General features: G+C 50.8%; 2 protein-coding genes across 2 annotated transcripts; both read right to left on the bottom strand.

The window, feature by feature from the left end:
• Window positions 1-626: 626 nt before the first annotated feature.
• Window positions 627-11,067, bottom strand: Chd64 (transgelin calponin-3). Its single transcript, XM_003743751.2, has 4 exons — window positions 10,879-11,067; window positions 1,599-1,735; window positions 1,301-1,511; window positions 627-1,195 (listed from the first exon to the last, which is right to left on the bottom strand). Exons 1-4 carry the CDS (start codon window positions 10,930-10,932, stop codon window positions 1,025-1,027), a joined length of 573 nt encoding a protein of 190 aa, XP_003743799.1. The 5' UTR covers window positions 10,933-11,067; the 3' UTR covers window positions 627-1,024.
• Window positions 11,068-12,929: 1,862 nt separating this feature from the next.
• Window positions 12,930-14,655, bottom strand: LOC100901402 (small EDRK-rich factor 2). Its single transcript, XM_003743750.2, has 3 exons — window positions 14,218-14,655; window positions 13,775-13,981; window positions 12,930-13,027 (listed from the first exon to the last, which is right to left on the bottom strand). Exons 2-3 carry the CDS (start codon window positions 13,875-13,877, stop codon window positions 12,930-12,932), a joined length of 201 nt encoding a protein of 66 aa, XP_003743798.1. The 5' UTR covers window positions 13,878-13,981; window positions 14,218-14,655.
• Window positions 14,656-15,214: the final 559 nt, after the last annotated feature.

Genomic DNA, 15,214 nt, shown 5'->3' with positions numbered 1-15,214 from the left:
CAGGATGCTCCGGATGGGGTGGATACGTCCGGCTGCCATATTTTGAAAATCGCGATTTATCAGAGTAATGGAACTTGTGTGAGTCACCGAGCGTCCTAGGGTAAATCATATTCAGCCCGACTGGTGGGACTCCCGATCGAGCGGGGAAATCTTTTTCGAAGTAGGAAACATTTTCTGTGAAAGATTCCCACGTGGACGGGAGGAAGCATGCCCGTCAATTTTTAGTCGACTAGAACGGGTAAACTTTACTCATATGTATATCATAATTTTACATGAATCATCTGACAGTGAACTCTCCATCGCCCTTTGTCTGGAGGGAGATTTTTCTATGGTCCGGTGCGGATGCTTCTCCTTGCTAGACGGGAGGCTTTCGTCAGTCGAACCATGAGCCTGTATCGAACCTATTCCAGCGTCCCGATCTTCCGAATTCCAGGGCTGGGACTTGAGCGATTCGATTTTTTACGGGCTGAACTCCTTCAATCAGAGGATTGTCGAAGGTCAATATCATAGCCTGGAGGCACTGCTCTCGGGAATCACTTCTTCCAGGGAAGAAAAGTCGCATTGAAGCGACCACCTGTGTATCAAAATCTGGGACGCCAGGGAAAGAGACGAAGCAAATGTCATAGAGATAAATTATCTGCGTATATATTATTTATAGATACAATTGTTCAAGGAACAGACGAGGTTCAATCAGTATATCACCACGGAAAAAGTTGTGAATACGCCATCTCCCCAGCGACTCTCATCAAGGGAGCACTCAAAACATTTTCGAGCTATCACGTTGCCGGTAGCACGCAGAAGATTTTCATTTCCATGTGCCCCATGCGATCAAAGAATCGATGAGCTGTTTTTTTCAAGCACATGTTTGGCATAACAGTTCATCGCCGAGCAGCGGTTGCCCCGCTAGTCAGAGCAAGCACCGCGAAAATTCATTCCTTGCAGGCGGAAATGTTTCCCGCTCATATCTCCGCGAAATCCCTCCGCTACGAGTGTAGCCAGCGCCGCTCCCAACCGCTGAGATGATTCACATGTGTCGCGTGTTTCCGAAATTCATGCCGGACTGCGAGGCTCCTTTGTTCGAGCCATATTGAAGTCCGATGACGTTCTGGCCGGCCTTGAGCACTTCTTCAGAGAAGTTCCTCCGGTTTCCTTCCGACTCCTTGGGACCGATTCCCTCGATGCCGTACTTCGAAGCCTTGCAATTGAAGAGACTACGGATGAGCATTTCACAGACGGGATAGTCTGTAGCATAATTTCCAGATTGAGTTCAATTTATTCAGCACAGCGGAGATTCACGTACCTTCCTGGCCACGGCTTGCAAGCAGATGACGACGGCTAGAATGTTCTGTTTCTCCCAAAGATCCACGGTCTGGAACGTTTCTTCTGCGAGCACACCCATATCTTTAGCTTCTTGGAGGAAGAATCCGATATTTTCCATACATTTGAAAGCCATTTTCGAGCTGCTGATCTTCTTTTCGGGGATGGCTCCTGGTTTGATAACATTCATCAACCTGAAAAAGATAGGTTCCGAAGATTCCTCAGAATGGGAACTTTATCCCTCGTTGGTAAGCAGGTCGAGACGAGAACAGAATACTCACTTGCACAAGACCACCCCATCCTTCAGGACCTCGTGGACGTTGTCGATCTCACCACTAGCCGAGAAATCGCCCCCAGTCGTCCGGCGGACCCACTCCATGACCTCCGACGCAAGTTGGTTGTCGTATTTCGATAGGAGCTGTAAGATATTTATTACACTGAGCAGGAAAGGTGCGAGCTATTCCACTATGATACCTGCGCGCCTATCATGAGCTGTCCGACTGTTCTTGACGTCTCGCGACTAGAGCCGTGACCGCCAGACTGTAGGTTTCTGCAAGGCTTAGGTTGGTCCTGATCAAGAGCTTGATACGAGGCTGAATAGCTCCCTATCGGCTCTTGGGGCACCATTTGAACTTTCTTCATATCACCGACTGAACCGATCACTGTGACAATTCTAGTGTGGGTTCTAGGGAGCTGTGGGTGGTCATAGCGGGGTCGACGTTCTCGATCGATGGGTCCCTCTACCCCGGGGAATTATTTTTGTGCTTCACCCAGTTGAAATCTGACATGGATGACTGGAGAAAGCGGGACCTTCCTCGAGGTCCGGACCGATGTTTATGGAAATTCGGGGGTTGATTCCCGGGAGCTCTCATAGAGGCCTTGCCGTCATCATTCGATGGTTTCTTCCGCCCAGGTTACTCGCTGAACATTCTTGTAGCCGGAGTAGAGTCTAGACTTCCTCTAGTCTAGAGTAGAGTCTAGAGTGCATAATGAAAACGACGAACTCGATTGCAGGAAAATGGGAAATCAGAGAAGCGGTAAACGGTAACGGGGCACTGGAATAGATTCGAGATTCCCAGGTCGAATTCGGAGTGAAAAAGGGATATCGGGGAGGCGGGAAGACGAGCAGCACGAGCAAGGGGGGTTGATTATCACGAGAGATGGTTCAATGTCGCAAAATTCACTGACAGCGACGCAACTCATAGCGAGTGCTTTCGGAGCAAGTGCATGTGTAAAGAGTGTGGCGCTTGGATACGCGTTATCGCGATGACTGTCTTCACAATCCGGAGAATCGGGTCGCTCCGTCAACGAGCAGTCTAAGATTCCACCGACTCCCGATTGTCAGCACGAATTTCATTCTCTATTCAATCAATCAGACGTCACCCACTCGCTGAGCGAATATCCGGGGAGTCCACGAAGGCTCCGCGAACGATCAGCATCGTTGAGGGAAGCCGATTGGCGAGCTATTTTCGCAGATTCTGGAAATGCGCCTTGTTTGTATTTTCACATTCATGTACAGTTGGTGAGAGAGGGGCGCTCTCGGTACGAAAATCCTGTTCTGTCGCGACGCAAACACTTCGTGACGCCAATCCTTGAGCTGTCAGTCAGAGTGTGCTCAGCCGCTCTGCAACGAGACGCTCCCTCCCTACGTACAAAAAGCAACGGCCAGGATATACGCAGCGCCGTTGAATAAATCACTCCCACTGGTTCACAGACACCCACCGGCAGAAGGGTCGCTCACCCAACAGAAAAATGAGTCACGCGTATCCATAGGATTCCAGTTGGCTTAGGGACTCGATTTTATCGTCCCAGAAACCCTTAAAAAGCAACCCGTGAAGGGTCGGTCAGTGATACACGATTATGAAAAAAGGTCAATCTATCGGGCATTCTAGAGAGACGGGGCGCGCCTGGAATAATACTTCGAAAATGATACGTCCCCAGGGAGCTACAGTCTCCCAAGGGGGTCCCCGAGGGAACCATTGCCGATCATCGGGGTGGTTTCCAATCAAGATTCGGTTGATACGATAATGATGGAGGAGAGGAATCGCAACTACGGCTCAGCGCGGTGACCGGGGGGACTAGCGGCCACACGGGATGGCTCGTGCCGACGAGGGAGGTCGTGGTGTCAAATCCGTACCATTTCGAGGAGTTTCTTTCTCTTCGCCGCGATCAGATCCAACTCTCCGGGAAGGAATTCGCATTTCGTACCTAGGTAACTGAAATCCTGGCCACGGGTGTGACAGTTTTCCGAAATCGAGGAGCGTGATAGTTTTCCGTGGAAGACGATTCACCTGCCTTGATTGTCAACCAGTCCGAGAACCCGGAGATAAAAGACCGTAAAACTGCTTTCCCGCCAGAATCGCACCAAGCTTTGCGTACGCATCAAGGAAGAAGAATTCCCTTGCTTAAGCTGAAGAGTTCTAGCTCGATGGATATCGATCCCTCGACGGAATTCTGCATTAATCAGTCTTCTCGCGGGAATCTCGATCGAGGGCTTCCGCAGCTGTAGTACTAGCTCGACTTGAACTTTGGATTTTCACTCGAGTGCTTTGTCGAAAGAGGACAAAGGGCTATATTTCCTGCGGCAATCGAGATTCTCCTTGGCTCTCCCATTCAGTCGCTCGAAGTACTGATTTCCAGCGACAGAAGCTTTCCATTCACTGTCCCGTGGGACAGGTGAGACTCTTTCGCTCGCACTGAGAGATGCGTCAAGTCTCACGGCGCGGCGGAATTTTCTGTCCGCGCAGGGAGCGGCCGAAGAAGCCCGCAGTTCTTCAACGACTAAGGACAGGCTCTTGGATACTCCGCTTCGCGCATACGGATCGGGATCGAACGGTTCCCGTCCGCTCCGCACTGACTCGCATCGAGCTTGATTTTGGGCCGGAAAGAATATCTTCATGAATTCCTCGCTAGCCTGTGTTCACAGCCTTAGTTTAGAATAGCCTCTCACAGCAGAAATATTTTCAAATCTGCTCGAAGAGCTCCTTCTCTACAGTTACTTGGGAAGGATCATCCGCTAGACTCAGCAGAGGACTCCCTATCGTCAAGCCTTGAGACATCAATTGTTCGCAGAAGCTGTCTCATGCTGCCGTGCGCGGGAATCTATTATGGGACTCTCGGCAAAACCTTGCGTTCTGTAGGCGAGCGAAGAATACTGGTGATACTACGCCACTGTTCGGAGAGAAGTTCCTGAAGCTCGATCGGCGCCGGGAAAATAGATGTGTCCAAGAGATAAATCACACCAGGAAAAGTGAACGCCCGCGACCAAACTATTGTAATACGGCAAAATGGATACGGCACGAGCGTACCGATTCGCGTAACCTTTGACATTCTTGAATCGAATGGAGTAGGCATCGAAGCATTAGTTCAACCAAACGACAGGATCTCCTCGCCCGTTGCTCGACACGGTGATCGATGTATCTGCTACAAATGATCCCAACGATCTGATCTGCCGCATGCGAACGCGAAGTCCTACTGCAAACGTGGGCTTTTGGCTGATTGAGAGTCGAGTCATCCCATCCGATTCAGCGCCCCGCAATGTGTCAAACAGCGTAAGAATGTAATACATACATATTTAGTCATTCCTGGATCAGCAATCGCTGCCAGCGGCGACTCAGCAAGATCGAATCGGACTCAACAACGGAATACGAGGGTGATCCGGACCGCTGACTCTGGTTCTTGCTGATAACGAATTAGGTTTCTCTATTTCCAGATAAGCAAAAACCTAGAATCAAGCTCGGTGATCCTATAATACGTAGAAAAGGCTTAAGCCAAATAAGGCGTCAACATTAACGACCTTGACCGCATCCGCTGGGGACTTACTAACGAACGGGGCGACCGACCGCACGAGCGACAAACAGACGCACTGACTGACTAACTCGCTGGCTGCTGGTTCGCTTGCTACATCGGAGCGATATGTCATTCGCGCCAACAATGAGCACCTCGATCGATCCAGCTATCCCGAATGACATCGACTGTTTTCCGAACGCGAATTGCTCAAATGTTCCCGGAACATCTGTCTCGTGTCATCTGGAAGTCGGATCTCCGATCTGATAATTGATTCATTCACCAAGAACTGAGTGAGCTTCTCATGATACCATTGCGCTGAAGGATCGTATTGCCGCTGCGACATATTTCTCGACCGGAGCTGGCCCCGATCGTTTCAGAAGAAACATCATGAGGTCGGGGCTCGCGGCGGATGTTGGATAAGGGACCCGTTTAAGCTGACTGAAGAGCATGATAATAACGCTCATCCAGCAGATATTAATTTCTCGGTCAAGACCCTCAAACCAATTAAAGCGATCCTGACGAATGGTGTCTTCGGTTTCCGAACCTGATACCGTCGGCGTCGTGAAGCTCTTCAGAGCTTGTTCCTATCGGGAGAAGTGTCGGTAATCTGAGCAAGTATATTATATTCCGTACAAAGGATGAGCCAACGATCCCCAAGACCGTTCTACCACCAATAGGTGTCATGATGAGGTCAACTTGAATCGTCAGACTGCAGTCCCACAATAGTTGAATCTGGATGAACTCATCCTGAGAGCAACCTCTGGAATCGATAGATTACAAATATTCCTGAAAGGATGAATACGTTGAGCACTCTCGTACGCAACGCGAGGTATGAGTCACTTTGCTCGCCGACATCTAATGATCCCTCGGTGGGACATCGTCCGCTGTCCCTTCATGACGGCCTTTCATTCTGAACCCTCCCTGGTCGAAGTTTCAATGACAGTTTGATTCTACGCTGATCGAGCCGGTAAAGTACTCGAAAGTCCGCTAGTCCAACGGGCTAGACCTGGAACCCCGGTGCCTCGGGCAATCCACTGGAAACTGAAACAATGTTCGGTCGGCCAACGCGCACGCCTGCTGTTCGTGATGATGATGCTGACTGACTCCAGAATGTTACCGCTAGCCGAAGTCGGCGATTTCGACGTTCTATGCCGCTGAACATTCGACCGGGGGCCAAGCTGGCTCGCTGGAGACCAACGGATCAACGGACCAATGACGGCCGCTCGTTGTAAGCTCGTTGGCAGCGAATGCTGTTAATTCCCGCTCGCTCACAGCCTGCACTGAGGAGGTACAGAGGCAATTACAAAAAGAAAGTAAAACAAGCGAGCCTTCTAGATGCCTCAGCGAAGCTTCAGTCCACAGAGCTCCAACGAGGGGATGGTTATCGATACGGACGCTCTTTTGTACCGCAGAAGCTGGTTGCGGGTAGAACGACTTCGACTGCAAGGGATCCGCACCGCTTCCAAACATTCCCTTAGGCGAGCTTCCGTTCGGTATCTGGACAGCTTCCTTTCGTACAGTGTTTCCGGGCAACATTGCTCCTATGACGCTCCATGAAATTCAGAATTCATCGTCCCGACGTTCTTTGGTGACGATAGAGACTTTCTAGTGTGAGATCATCTGAATTTTCCCAAGGCCTCATCTACTCGTCATGGAAGAAGTGGCGTGTGATACACGAATGCTACCCATGGATCTATCTTGAAGCTAAACGTCACCTGACATTGTTCCACAGCTTTTCATTTCACTGGGAGGAGTGCTGGTTCGGTCGCTTAAGAGCCATCATGAGGAAGTCGCCTCGACTTGGTTTCGAAACATGCGCTAACCCCAAGCCGAATGTTACCTCGAGCCAAAGTGTAATCTTATCGCGGTTGGAAAGTCAGGAAAAGGACGCGGCTTGAATTCTTCTTCGTCTCCCTAACTAGGTGTCGCCTTGCACCCCACACTTTTTTCGCTCGTCTCCCGCGAATCTCCGAATTTTCGTTATTCAAAGAAGAAAGAAGAAAGGACCGGGTATCACAGAAGTCTTCCCCTATAGATGCTTCTTCAATCCCTTCAAACGTTTATCTGCGTTGATCACGCCCGCCCCACGAGAATATGAAGTTGCTGTCTCTTCCTTTATCTGATTTCGCTTCGAAATCGTCGGTTACCGCGAAAGAGAGCTGCTGTGTCTGACTAACAATAAGTAAGACCAGATTTATATTAAAGAACGGCCTCGAGTGTCTTCAAGCGGTGGACCGAAAATCGAGTCAGTAGAAAATAAGGAAGAGTATCGCACGCAGGAATCAAGACCGAGCTCCCGGAAAGACCCCGGAATATGGTAAGAAGTCTTCACGGTTTGATGTTAATTTTCGGGGATTTTTCTCGGTATAACTACGATTTTCCATGGACGACTCTAATCATCCCATCCCGGAGGCGCTACCGGAAATCCTATCAACCGGAATTTCTTGCCGTTGAGAATTCACGCTTCACTGAGTCCTCAACCCAGAACTCGATTTCCGCTCTTCGAGCTTGCGCTTCCTCGTCTAAAGTTCACGATCCTCAAGTAAACTGGCCGGTGAGTTTAGATTCTGACTTCGTCGAGTCGGCAGGAAGGGCTCAGCAAAATAACTTAGTCCAAACAGCGAATGAAAACTCGACTATGTTTTGATACGGCTATTTCGCAGCGGAGGAATAATTTCTATCCTGTCTGACGTGTTCCTCAGTTAGCGGTCCCGAATTCCAGGCGGTCAGAGCCGTCCATCGTGTGTGGTCGAATTCATCCGATCGGATGCATGACCGATCGACCGCTTTTACGGAAGGGATCAAAGACATCGGCTATCAAATCGACAATGGCTTTGGAATTTCGCCGTTTCCTCGCGAGCGGAAGGTGAGATGCACATCCGAGCGGCGACACTTCATCGCTTGCCGGAAGCCGGAGCAGCTCTCATATAGGGAAACTTCAAAATACCTATCGATGCATCGGCAGGGTAACATGTTTACGCGCAAGGTGGGGGAATTCCGGAAAGCCGACAGTCAAGCCGAGGGTCACGTCAAGATGGATGGCATATTTAGCTTCGAATAAAAAATCACGGATTCCGGCGGTGTTTTGAAAAATCGAGTCCAGAATTCGCCTTGTAGACTCTTCACGAAGATCGCTCGAAAAATCGGGTGGGCAAACACAGACGGATGTTAAATCAAATGATTGATCAGAAGGCATCTTTCTCCGCTCCCAGGGGGCGGCCGATCTCTTGTGCCAGGGTTTTCACCGTTGCTGTCAAAGTAGAACCAATTGGAATTATCAGATTCCAATCAGCCCTCGTCACGTTTTCGAATCAATCGAAAAATCTCAAAAGATTGCATCATTGAACCAATTTGAACGCGTGGCTGCCTCCGGAACGAAACAGAACATTAGCATAACATTTTGGACGGCGTAAGGACGAGATTTTCTGTAGCTGATTTCATCGCCCGCGGATTTTCCGCTCGAAGCGTCTCTGAGAATTTTACGGTACCTTAGTACCTGCGAGCGCCGCCAGCTCCTCGGAAACTCCGAGCGAAAGTTTTCGTCTCCCGTCATAGGGACGACCGAAAGAGGATCCCTCCGCAACTGAACGACGTCGAGCCGTAGTTGCATTGCTCCGCGCTCTGCGTAAATCGCCGCTCGAGAGCCGTGGTCTTGGTCATCTTGACTCTCTTCGATCTGCTCCTCCAATATCGTGGATGACTGATCGTAGATTCAGATCACAGACGACCTTGCGCTGCGGGATTAGACCGCGCTTGAATAGTCATTCTTCAATGGAGCCGATGACCAGAAAGTCAAACCGAGACGGAATTCTTCATTCGACGAGACGACAGCACGCAGCACATTGCACTGAACCATCGGAGGCCCAGAGGATATATACTAGGTAATCCGTCATTATATCCCGATATTCGGCGTCCATCAAATAATTTGACAGAGAAAGCATATTCGGAGCTCCTGCGACACACATGAGTCCTCTTCAAACTATTGGCTACACGGTGCGCTGACGTTGCCTGCCTTTCAAGAACGAAGGATCAGCTGATGGGAGGAAATATCGGACAAGGGTCCTCGGACACCCTGATTCTTCTTCAGTGCGAACTAGCCTCTGCGGCTGGCCTTCTGGGGCGTCCCGATCGATTTTCGAGCCGGCAAGTCATTAGCTAGTCGACGCTTAAGACGGGTTTGACCGATAATATTGTTCTAGGTTATACCACTCTCGATTGATAGAGGTCCTGGAGATCGGGACGATCTCGCTCGGCAGCCTGGAATCCCCGGCCATCCATAGATCGCGTTCCCCTCGAGCAGCCTCTAGTCCAGTGATCCTCAACGAGGACTGAGTGGCCCGAAGAGTCATTCTTGACATCAGGAATCTCGAGAGTTCAAGCAGGTAGAGCCCAGCGAACAGTGTTCCGTACGAGAGATACGGGAGGGCTCAGTCACGGCACCGTACTCGTGAAGTGAGAATTTCATGTAGTCAATAGAAGATACGATCAACCGGATTCCGACATGTTGGGCAAGCATGTGACAACAAGCGACAAAAAATCACGGGGCTGACGTCTGTCCAAGATCAAGCCTTCCACCACGAGTCGTCGATCGCGATCCCGTAGAGGTTCCATTTTTACCATCCTTGAGCGAGATTGACGTGAGTCATTGGGTCAAGTTTGCATGACGTCTTGGACCGACTCCCACGAACATAGACACAAGCGGCGCATGATTCGGAAATCCTTTCGCGAACAAAGCGATCTATCTTAAGCCCATTCGAAATCGGAAAAAAGTGAATCATCGATCCAAAGTCCATGGAACTCAGACGCTTTCGGTGTGATTGTGCATGAAGGAGTATCGAAGCAGCATCATCATCATGTATCCAGAACAGCTCCCCGAATAATAGGTTGGCGATAAGGAATTTCGAATTGAGCATTGGGAAGCAATGGCGTCGAGTCGAAGTGCCGGGTAAGCGCTTTTCCACTGCGGAGCAACCATTTTCCCAAGAAAAAAAGGGAAACTCGTATCGGGTTCTAGAACCCCACCGGAGAAGACGAGAAATAGGTTCCAGCTCGTGAGCCGTGACGCGCGAAAAGATCAAAAAGAAGTCCACCTGCGCGAATGGTGGAAATAATCGAATTCTCCCCGTGGTCCGCGCGGAAGACTGTTGATTCTGTCAATATCGAATCGGTGCCCGCTCGCTTCAGTGAAAAGCAAGGAGTACTGTGTTCCCCGAAAGAGGGTTGTGAATACAGAACCAATCGTTTCTCGGGCGTTTCCGTCAACGGCCTTGAGTGCCTTCCCGTTCGCGGATCGCGAGCTTCTTCAGGTCGAGCCAACGGCCGTCGGTTCTCAACGTACAAAAGTGGTTCCGCAGGGAAGCGCAGTCTAACGTCTGAATCCTTGCAATTCCGCGCGTACGTTTCCGTTCCGGTAGTCCGACACAACGATCGAATGCAGCAGCAGAGTATGCACAAAATCTCTCCAGAACTGACTCCGCCGCGGCCGTCCGACACGAGCGAGAACGCATACCAGTGTCGCCTCTGAGCGACAGTTCCGCGGAATCCCTGCAGACTCCACGTCAAACAGATGGTAGAGTGTATAATCGTCGTTGGGTGAAGATCAGCAGCTCGGGGGCTCAGATCTCACTCGGGGAGGGGGGGGGCATCTCGCCACAGAAGAAAAAGTTCTCCGAAGTTCGGGAACTTTTCTTAGCGCGAAGGAAGCACCCGCCCGCGCGCATCGTGCGAGCTCTCGAGATGACGGATGGAAGGACTGATTCTGACAGCACTCACCTTTTTCTGAGCCTCTGCGGCCAAACCGCTTTTCGGTGCTCGGTTTTCGGCCATTTCGCACGGTTTGATTTGGGCTCGACACGTAGTTTTTCACGGACGTAGATGCAATACTTCACGTCGTTCCGCAGATGGGTGTGGAAGCTCGTCTCACGATGACGATCCGACTGCGAATGACAATCCACCGTTTATACACCGGCGAAGGCAGCAGCGCGCCGTCGGCGAGCTGACGTCACGTTCACCTAAGATCACGTGGTGCCAGCATGAGGGCCCGATTGGACGGGCCCTTCACTCCGCAATGGGGCAATAGATGGCGCCAGGGTCGACAACTACCACCGGCAGTCGATACGCCGGCGGGCGGGCGGTAAAGCAGTCCGACGGACGGAGACACGGACGCGCAGAGGGTCTGCCGCTCGGTATCGGTCCTCATACGGATAGATCCAGACAAGCAGGTAGAAACACATGTCTAGTAAGATATCGGCCGGGAGAGTGGCGCCCTTGACATTCCGCATACCTTGTAAGGGGTGGCCCACCGTGGCAGCCGGCGAGACCCGTTGAAGGAATTTTTGATTTTGAGTTTGAGTGAGAGGGCAATGTAAAGCTGATAGAGCTGATGCGACATCGGATGGATCGGACTTCGCGATGAGACGATCTGAATCACCGCTAACCGCGGCGACACACGCACCAGCGTGACAAGGAGAGGCGGTCCAACCTACACAGCGATGCACGCCTCTACGAATTACGGGCTACGAGGATGATCCGGAAGTCACTCGACTAATCAGCTTGCTCCATGTGCTTCGAAAGAGCTATAAGAGCCCGCAAAATGATTCTAGGTGGGTCGGAGTAGATATGCGGGATAACGTCGAGTCCGGAACAGAAATCAGGACGAAAAGCGGACACTGTACTCCAGGTTATGACCTATCCATGAACTTAATTAAACTCTCCAATTTTTTCTTTTCGATGAGCAGCACTTGGTAGACCTCTGATATCCATATACGACCGTACCGGCACGATTCACCAAAGAGAACTTTCGATCCAACCCTGAGCTCAAGCTCGCACCGTGGAGACCTCGGTGCCGAGAACGAAAAAAATTCAACTCCCACTCGGAGTAAGTGCGACCCGCTCGGATAGTCCGAGAGGCGGACATTTCGTGGATATCTCCAAGAAACGGATGGAGATGACGAGTCATCGCAACCCTAATTATTGCTGATTATATGATACCTCCCTCCCTCAAAGGTGCTCGGTTCGCCCAAGCAGGATCGTGTCCTGCGTCGATAGCGTCTCGCCAAAATTTCCGGGATATTCATACCGGGAATTAAAAATTAAAAAAATTACGGGCTCGAGGATCGATCAGATACCGATCTACGGGCTCTGGGACAACGGACCGATTAAATCTGGAGCCATGGAAAGGGATCTGCTCGGAGCTCGAAAACGGCCGAAGGGAGCACCTGTCTCCTCGAGTAAACTCTGAGCCCTCAGAAGCGTTTATGGTTCCCGGATCAGACCGGGGAAGCGCGTCACGAAGGAACAGTGGCCCAAGATTCCGCTCGACGTTTGGATCACAGCGGTACACAGGAACTTGAGAAGTCGTGTTCCCCGGATTCTGACTCGAGGCCGCTATTCGAAACACGATCAACAGTCGAGATCGACGAGGCTGGATCGCAACGAGAGTCGTAAAATCGCCGTTTATTTAGAGCAGCGCTCAATGGCCTGTTTCTCTTCCTTCGAGTCCACGAGACGAAAAAGCTTGAGGGAGCCGACCCTCAGTCACTCGACAGAGAATCGAAAGGTTCCGCTCTCCGGCGGCATTCCCATGCACGCTGACTCGTTGTGAATTCATCCTACGCTCTTTGGGAATTTCGAGTATTGTCTCAGCTGCCGATCCCTCACGGGGATTCCGAGGAACAGCGTGACATTGCAGTTAGGCGATTAGATGCGATCGTTGCAAATCTCCCCATATTCTTATATACAGCATTTATTGACTCCATTTCTCATACTTCATACATCACGTAACCCGGGTCAGGTGCTTCCTCTCGAGCTCACTCGAAGCATTGTTACGCCTGAACCTCCGGTACCTTCTTCTCCTGAGCTTTCTGTTGTTTGAGGCGCATCTGCTCGGCATCACGTTGCCGTCGTTCTTCGAGCGTCATGCCTGCAAGGAATTGGAACACTTTATATCTCCATACTCATACTTTTGAGGGTGGACGAGTGTCGAAGCGTATGAATGTGTTCCTGGATCACAGAAAAAACGCATGTCCAGCACGTAATTCTCCTGGGACGTTGAGGGCGATCCTGGGGTCAGCTGGGAGCTAAGTCAGCCTCTCCCACCTCATGATTCTACATAATGGAATAATCACTCCGAGAGCGATCGGAGTTTCTTGGGGTCCGGAACTCGAAACCATTCACCAAAATTTTCCGCTATGGATGAGTTTCGACTGTGCTTTTTCAGATTCTCCTGCCTGAGGGAAAAGAGAGCAGCAAAAAGCGACTGCCTGCCGCTTGAGAAACTTCCGAGTTCCGGGACAATCACCACACCTCAACCCCAGCGTTCGATCAATAGGGAATCTAATGGCAACATACACAGAAATCGTATCCGCCCTCAGTCTTCCTAGGATAAATCTCTAGAAGGCGAGCTGTTCCGCATTCAGTTTCGCGAGAGGGAAATCGAGATATGGAGATCTTCCTCCGATTTCTGCGCTCCCCTAGGAGTCTCATAGGCGAGAGAAGTCTGGAGGCAGAAAATCTGCTTTCGTCAGGAAGATAGAGATCGTCATCTGTTGTCTATGACCTCTCGATAGCCAACGCAAGCAGCCACGTCCCCATACATGTTGGAAGAAGCCTTCCGATTTCTCCACGATCGACATCCCTCTCTTCATCAGCCGCGGAGGAGCAAGCTCACCTTTATTTGGGCCCTTGGCCGCAGCCCCTTTTTTCTTCGCTTGTTCCTGCTGTTTCTTGAGGTTTTTCTCGCGGGCAAGATCCCTCTGATTGCCTCGAGCCATGTTTCACACCCGGAATAATCGGAAGATGACTTGGAAGGTCTCAGGATACGACTCTTGCTGGAGAGAAGGGCCGTAGGGAGAAGCGTACTCCGGCCAACGAGCAGCTGTTCAAGATGGAGAATATAAGATAACTTGAGACTTGCTCTGTTCATGGAATACAGGCAGGATTCGTATTCTCGGATAACTTCCGTGCTATTTCTCGGGAGCAGGCATATTCGAAGAAGTGATCCTTCGATTTCGATAGACATGCCATAAGAAGTTTCGTTTCATATTTCTTCCAGAGAAATCAAGAGCCTTGTTCGAAGTCATTGCGGAACTGACACGCGATCGGCATCCTTACCTTTTTCGAACACCTACACCAGTCGAAGAGTTGCTCGATAGCCTGTCGAATGAGCAGCTCCGCGAGCTCTTCTTGTGAACTCTGTGAAGCCTTTCTTTGCTGGCGACGATTTTTAACGCGTTTGCGAAAGCTATGTCTCAGCAGCAGCAGCTTCGCCGCCACCGACGAACAATCCACCAAAGATGGCGATGATGATGACCCGCGGAATAACAACACTCAAGCAAGTCGAGCCTTTCCACAGCTCTAATCGACAGAAGGGGAGGAAGCGCGGGCTTTCGCATGAATGCGGAGAATGCCAGAAACGCTCTAAACGCTCTGCACCTCGTCTATCGCGGTTCCGGAGTTCCGCAGCTAATTCATTGCGGCCGCGAAGCATCCAAGGGCAAGAACTAGCCGGATCTCCCACCGGAGATCTTCTCGCCGAGCGAGTGCTCCGCCTAATGTATCATATGCATATTATATGCGTCGAATTTTCGCATGGTCCACGCTACGGGAGAGCATGTCCTTCCGACGTTGAAACCCCTCGTCATCATATTTTCTGCTGATTTCCGGACGTATTGGGTGAGAGCAAGTGCGCCACAATGATTCGGGGGATCATTGTCGCCATAAGGGGATAACGATACTTCAATGATGATAAGATAATATTGGGAGAGCGCCTCGGATCGAGGGCGACCTATAATCTGGCGAAGCAAAAGCTAAGTGGATGTTGCCCGCTGCGTCCCTGCGAGAGAAATCTCGTTGTGCACCAGAGGGGATCGCTTCCCCACTTCCCCCCGATTTTTTCTGAATGATTCCTCTTCACGATTCGAATATGCAGCCCCGCAGGGTAGAGAGGCGTCCGAGCTGCCTCCTTGAGCTCTTCTGTTGCCCCAGCGGCGTCTGAAGTCTGGGTACAGTCAGCTGTCACCCCCGAGCCGGGGCTCCCGAGTGAGAATCAGTACTTGTTTCAGCGTCCCGGCGGCTCTTGATCGACTATTATTCATTCAGATGCCGTCCT

Source organism: Galendromus occidentalis, unplaced genomic scaffold (assembly GCF_000255335.2).
Source record: "Galendromus occidentalis unplaced genomic scaffold, Mocc_1.1 scf7180000077451, whole genome shotgun sequence".
Taxonomy (NCBI): Eukaryota; Metazoa; Arthropoda; class Arachnida; order Mesostigmata; family Phytoseiidae; genus Galendromus; species Galendromus occidentalis.
This window is presented reverse-complemented; position numbering and strand designations above follow the sequence as displayed.

Excerpts from the sequence above, each read along its gene's own strand:
- Chd64 (XM_003743751.2), bottom strand. The coding sequence starts at position 10,932 with ATGGCCGAAAACCGAGCACCGAAAAGCGGTTTGGCCGCAGAGGCTCAG. Across the intron at positions 1,736-10,878 it reads CCGCAGAGGCTCAGAAAAAG|CTCCTATCGAAATACGACAA; the intron begins GTGAGTGCTGTC and ends AATATCTTACAG. Across the intron at positions 1,512-1,598 it reads GATGGGGTGGTCTTGTGCAA|GTTGATGAATGTTATCAAAC; the intron begins GTGAGTATTCTG and ends TATCTTTTTCAG.
- LOC100901402 (XM_003743750.2), bottom strand. The coding sequence starts at position 13,877 with ATGGCTCGAGGCAATCAGAGGGATCTTGCCCGCGAGAAAAACCTCAAG. Across the intron at positions 13,028-13,774 it reads GGCCAAGGGCCCAAATAAAG|GCATGACGCTCGAAGAACGA; the intron begins GTGAGCTTGCTC and ends AATTCCTTGCAG.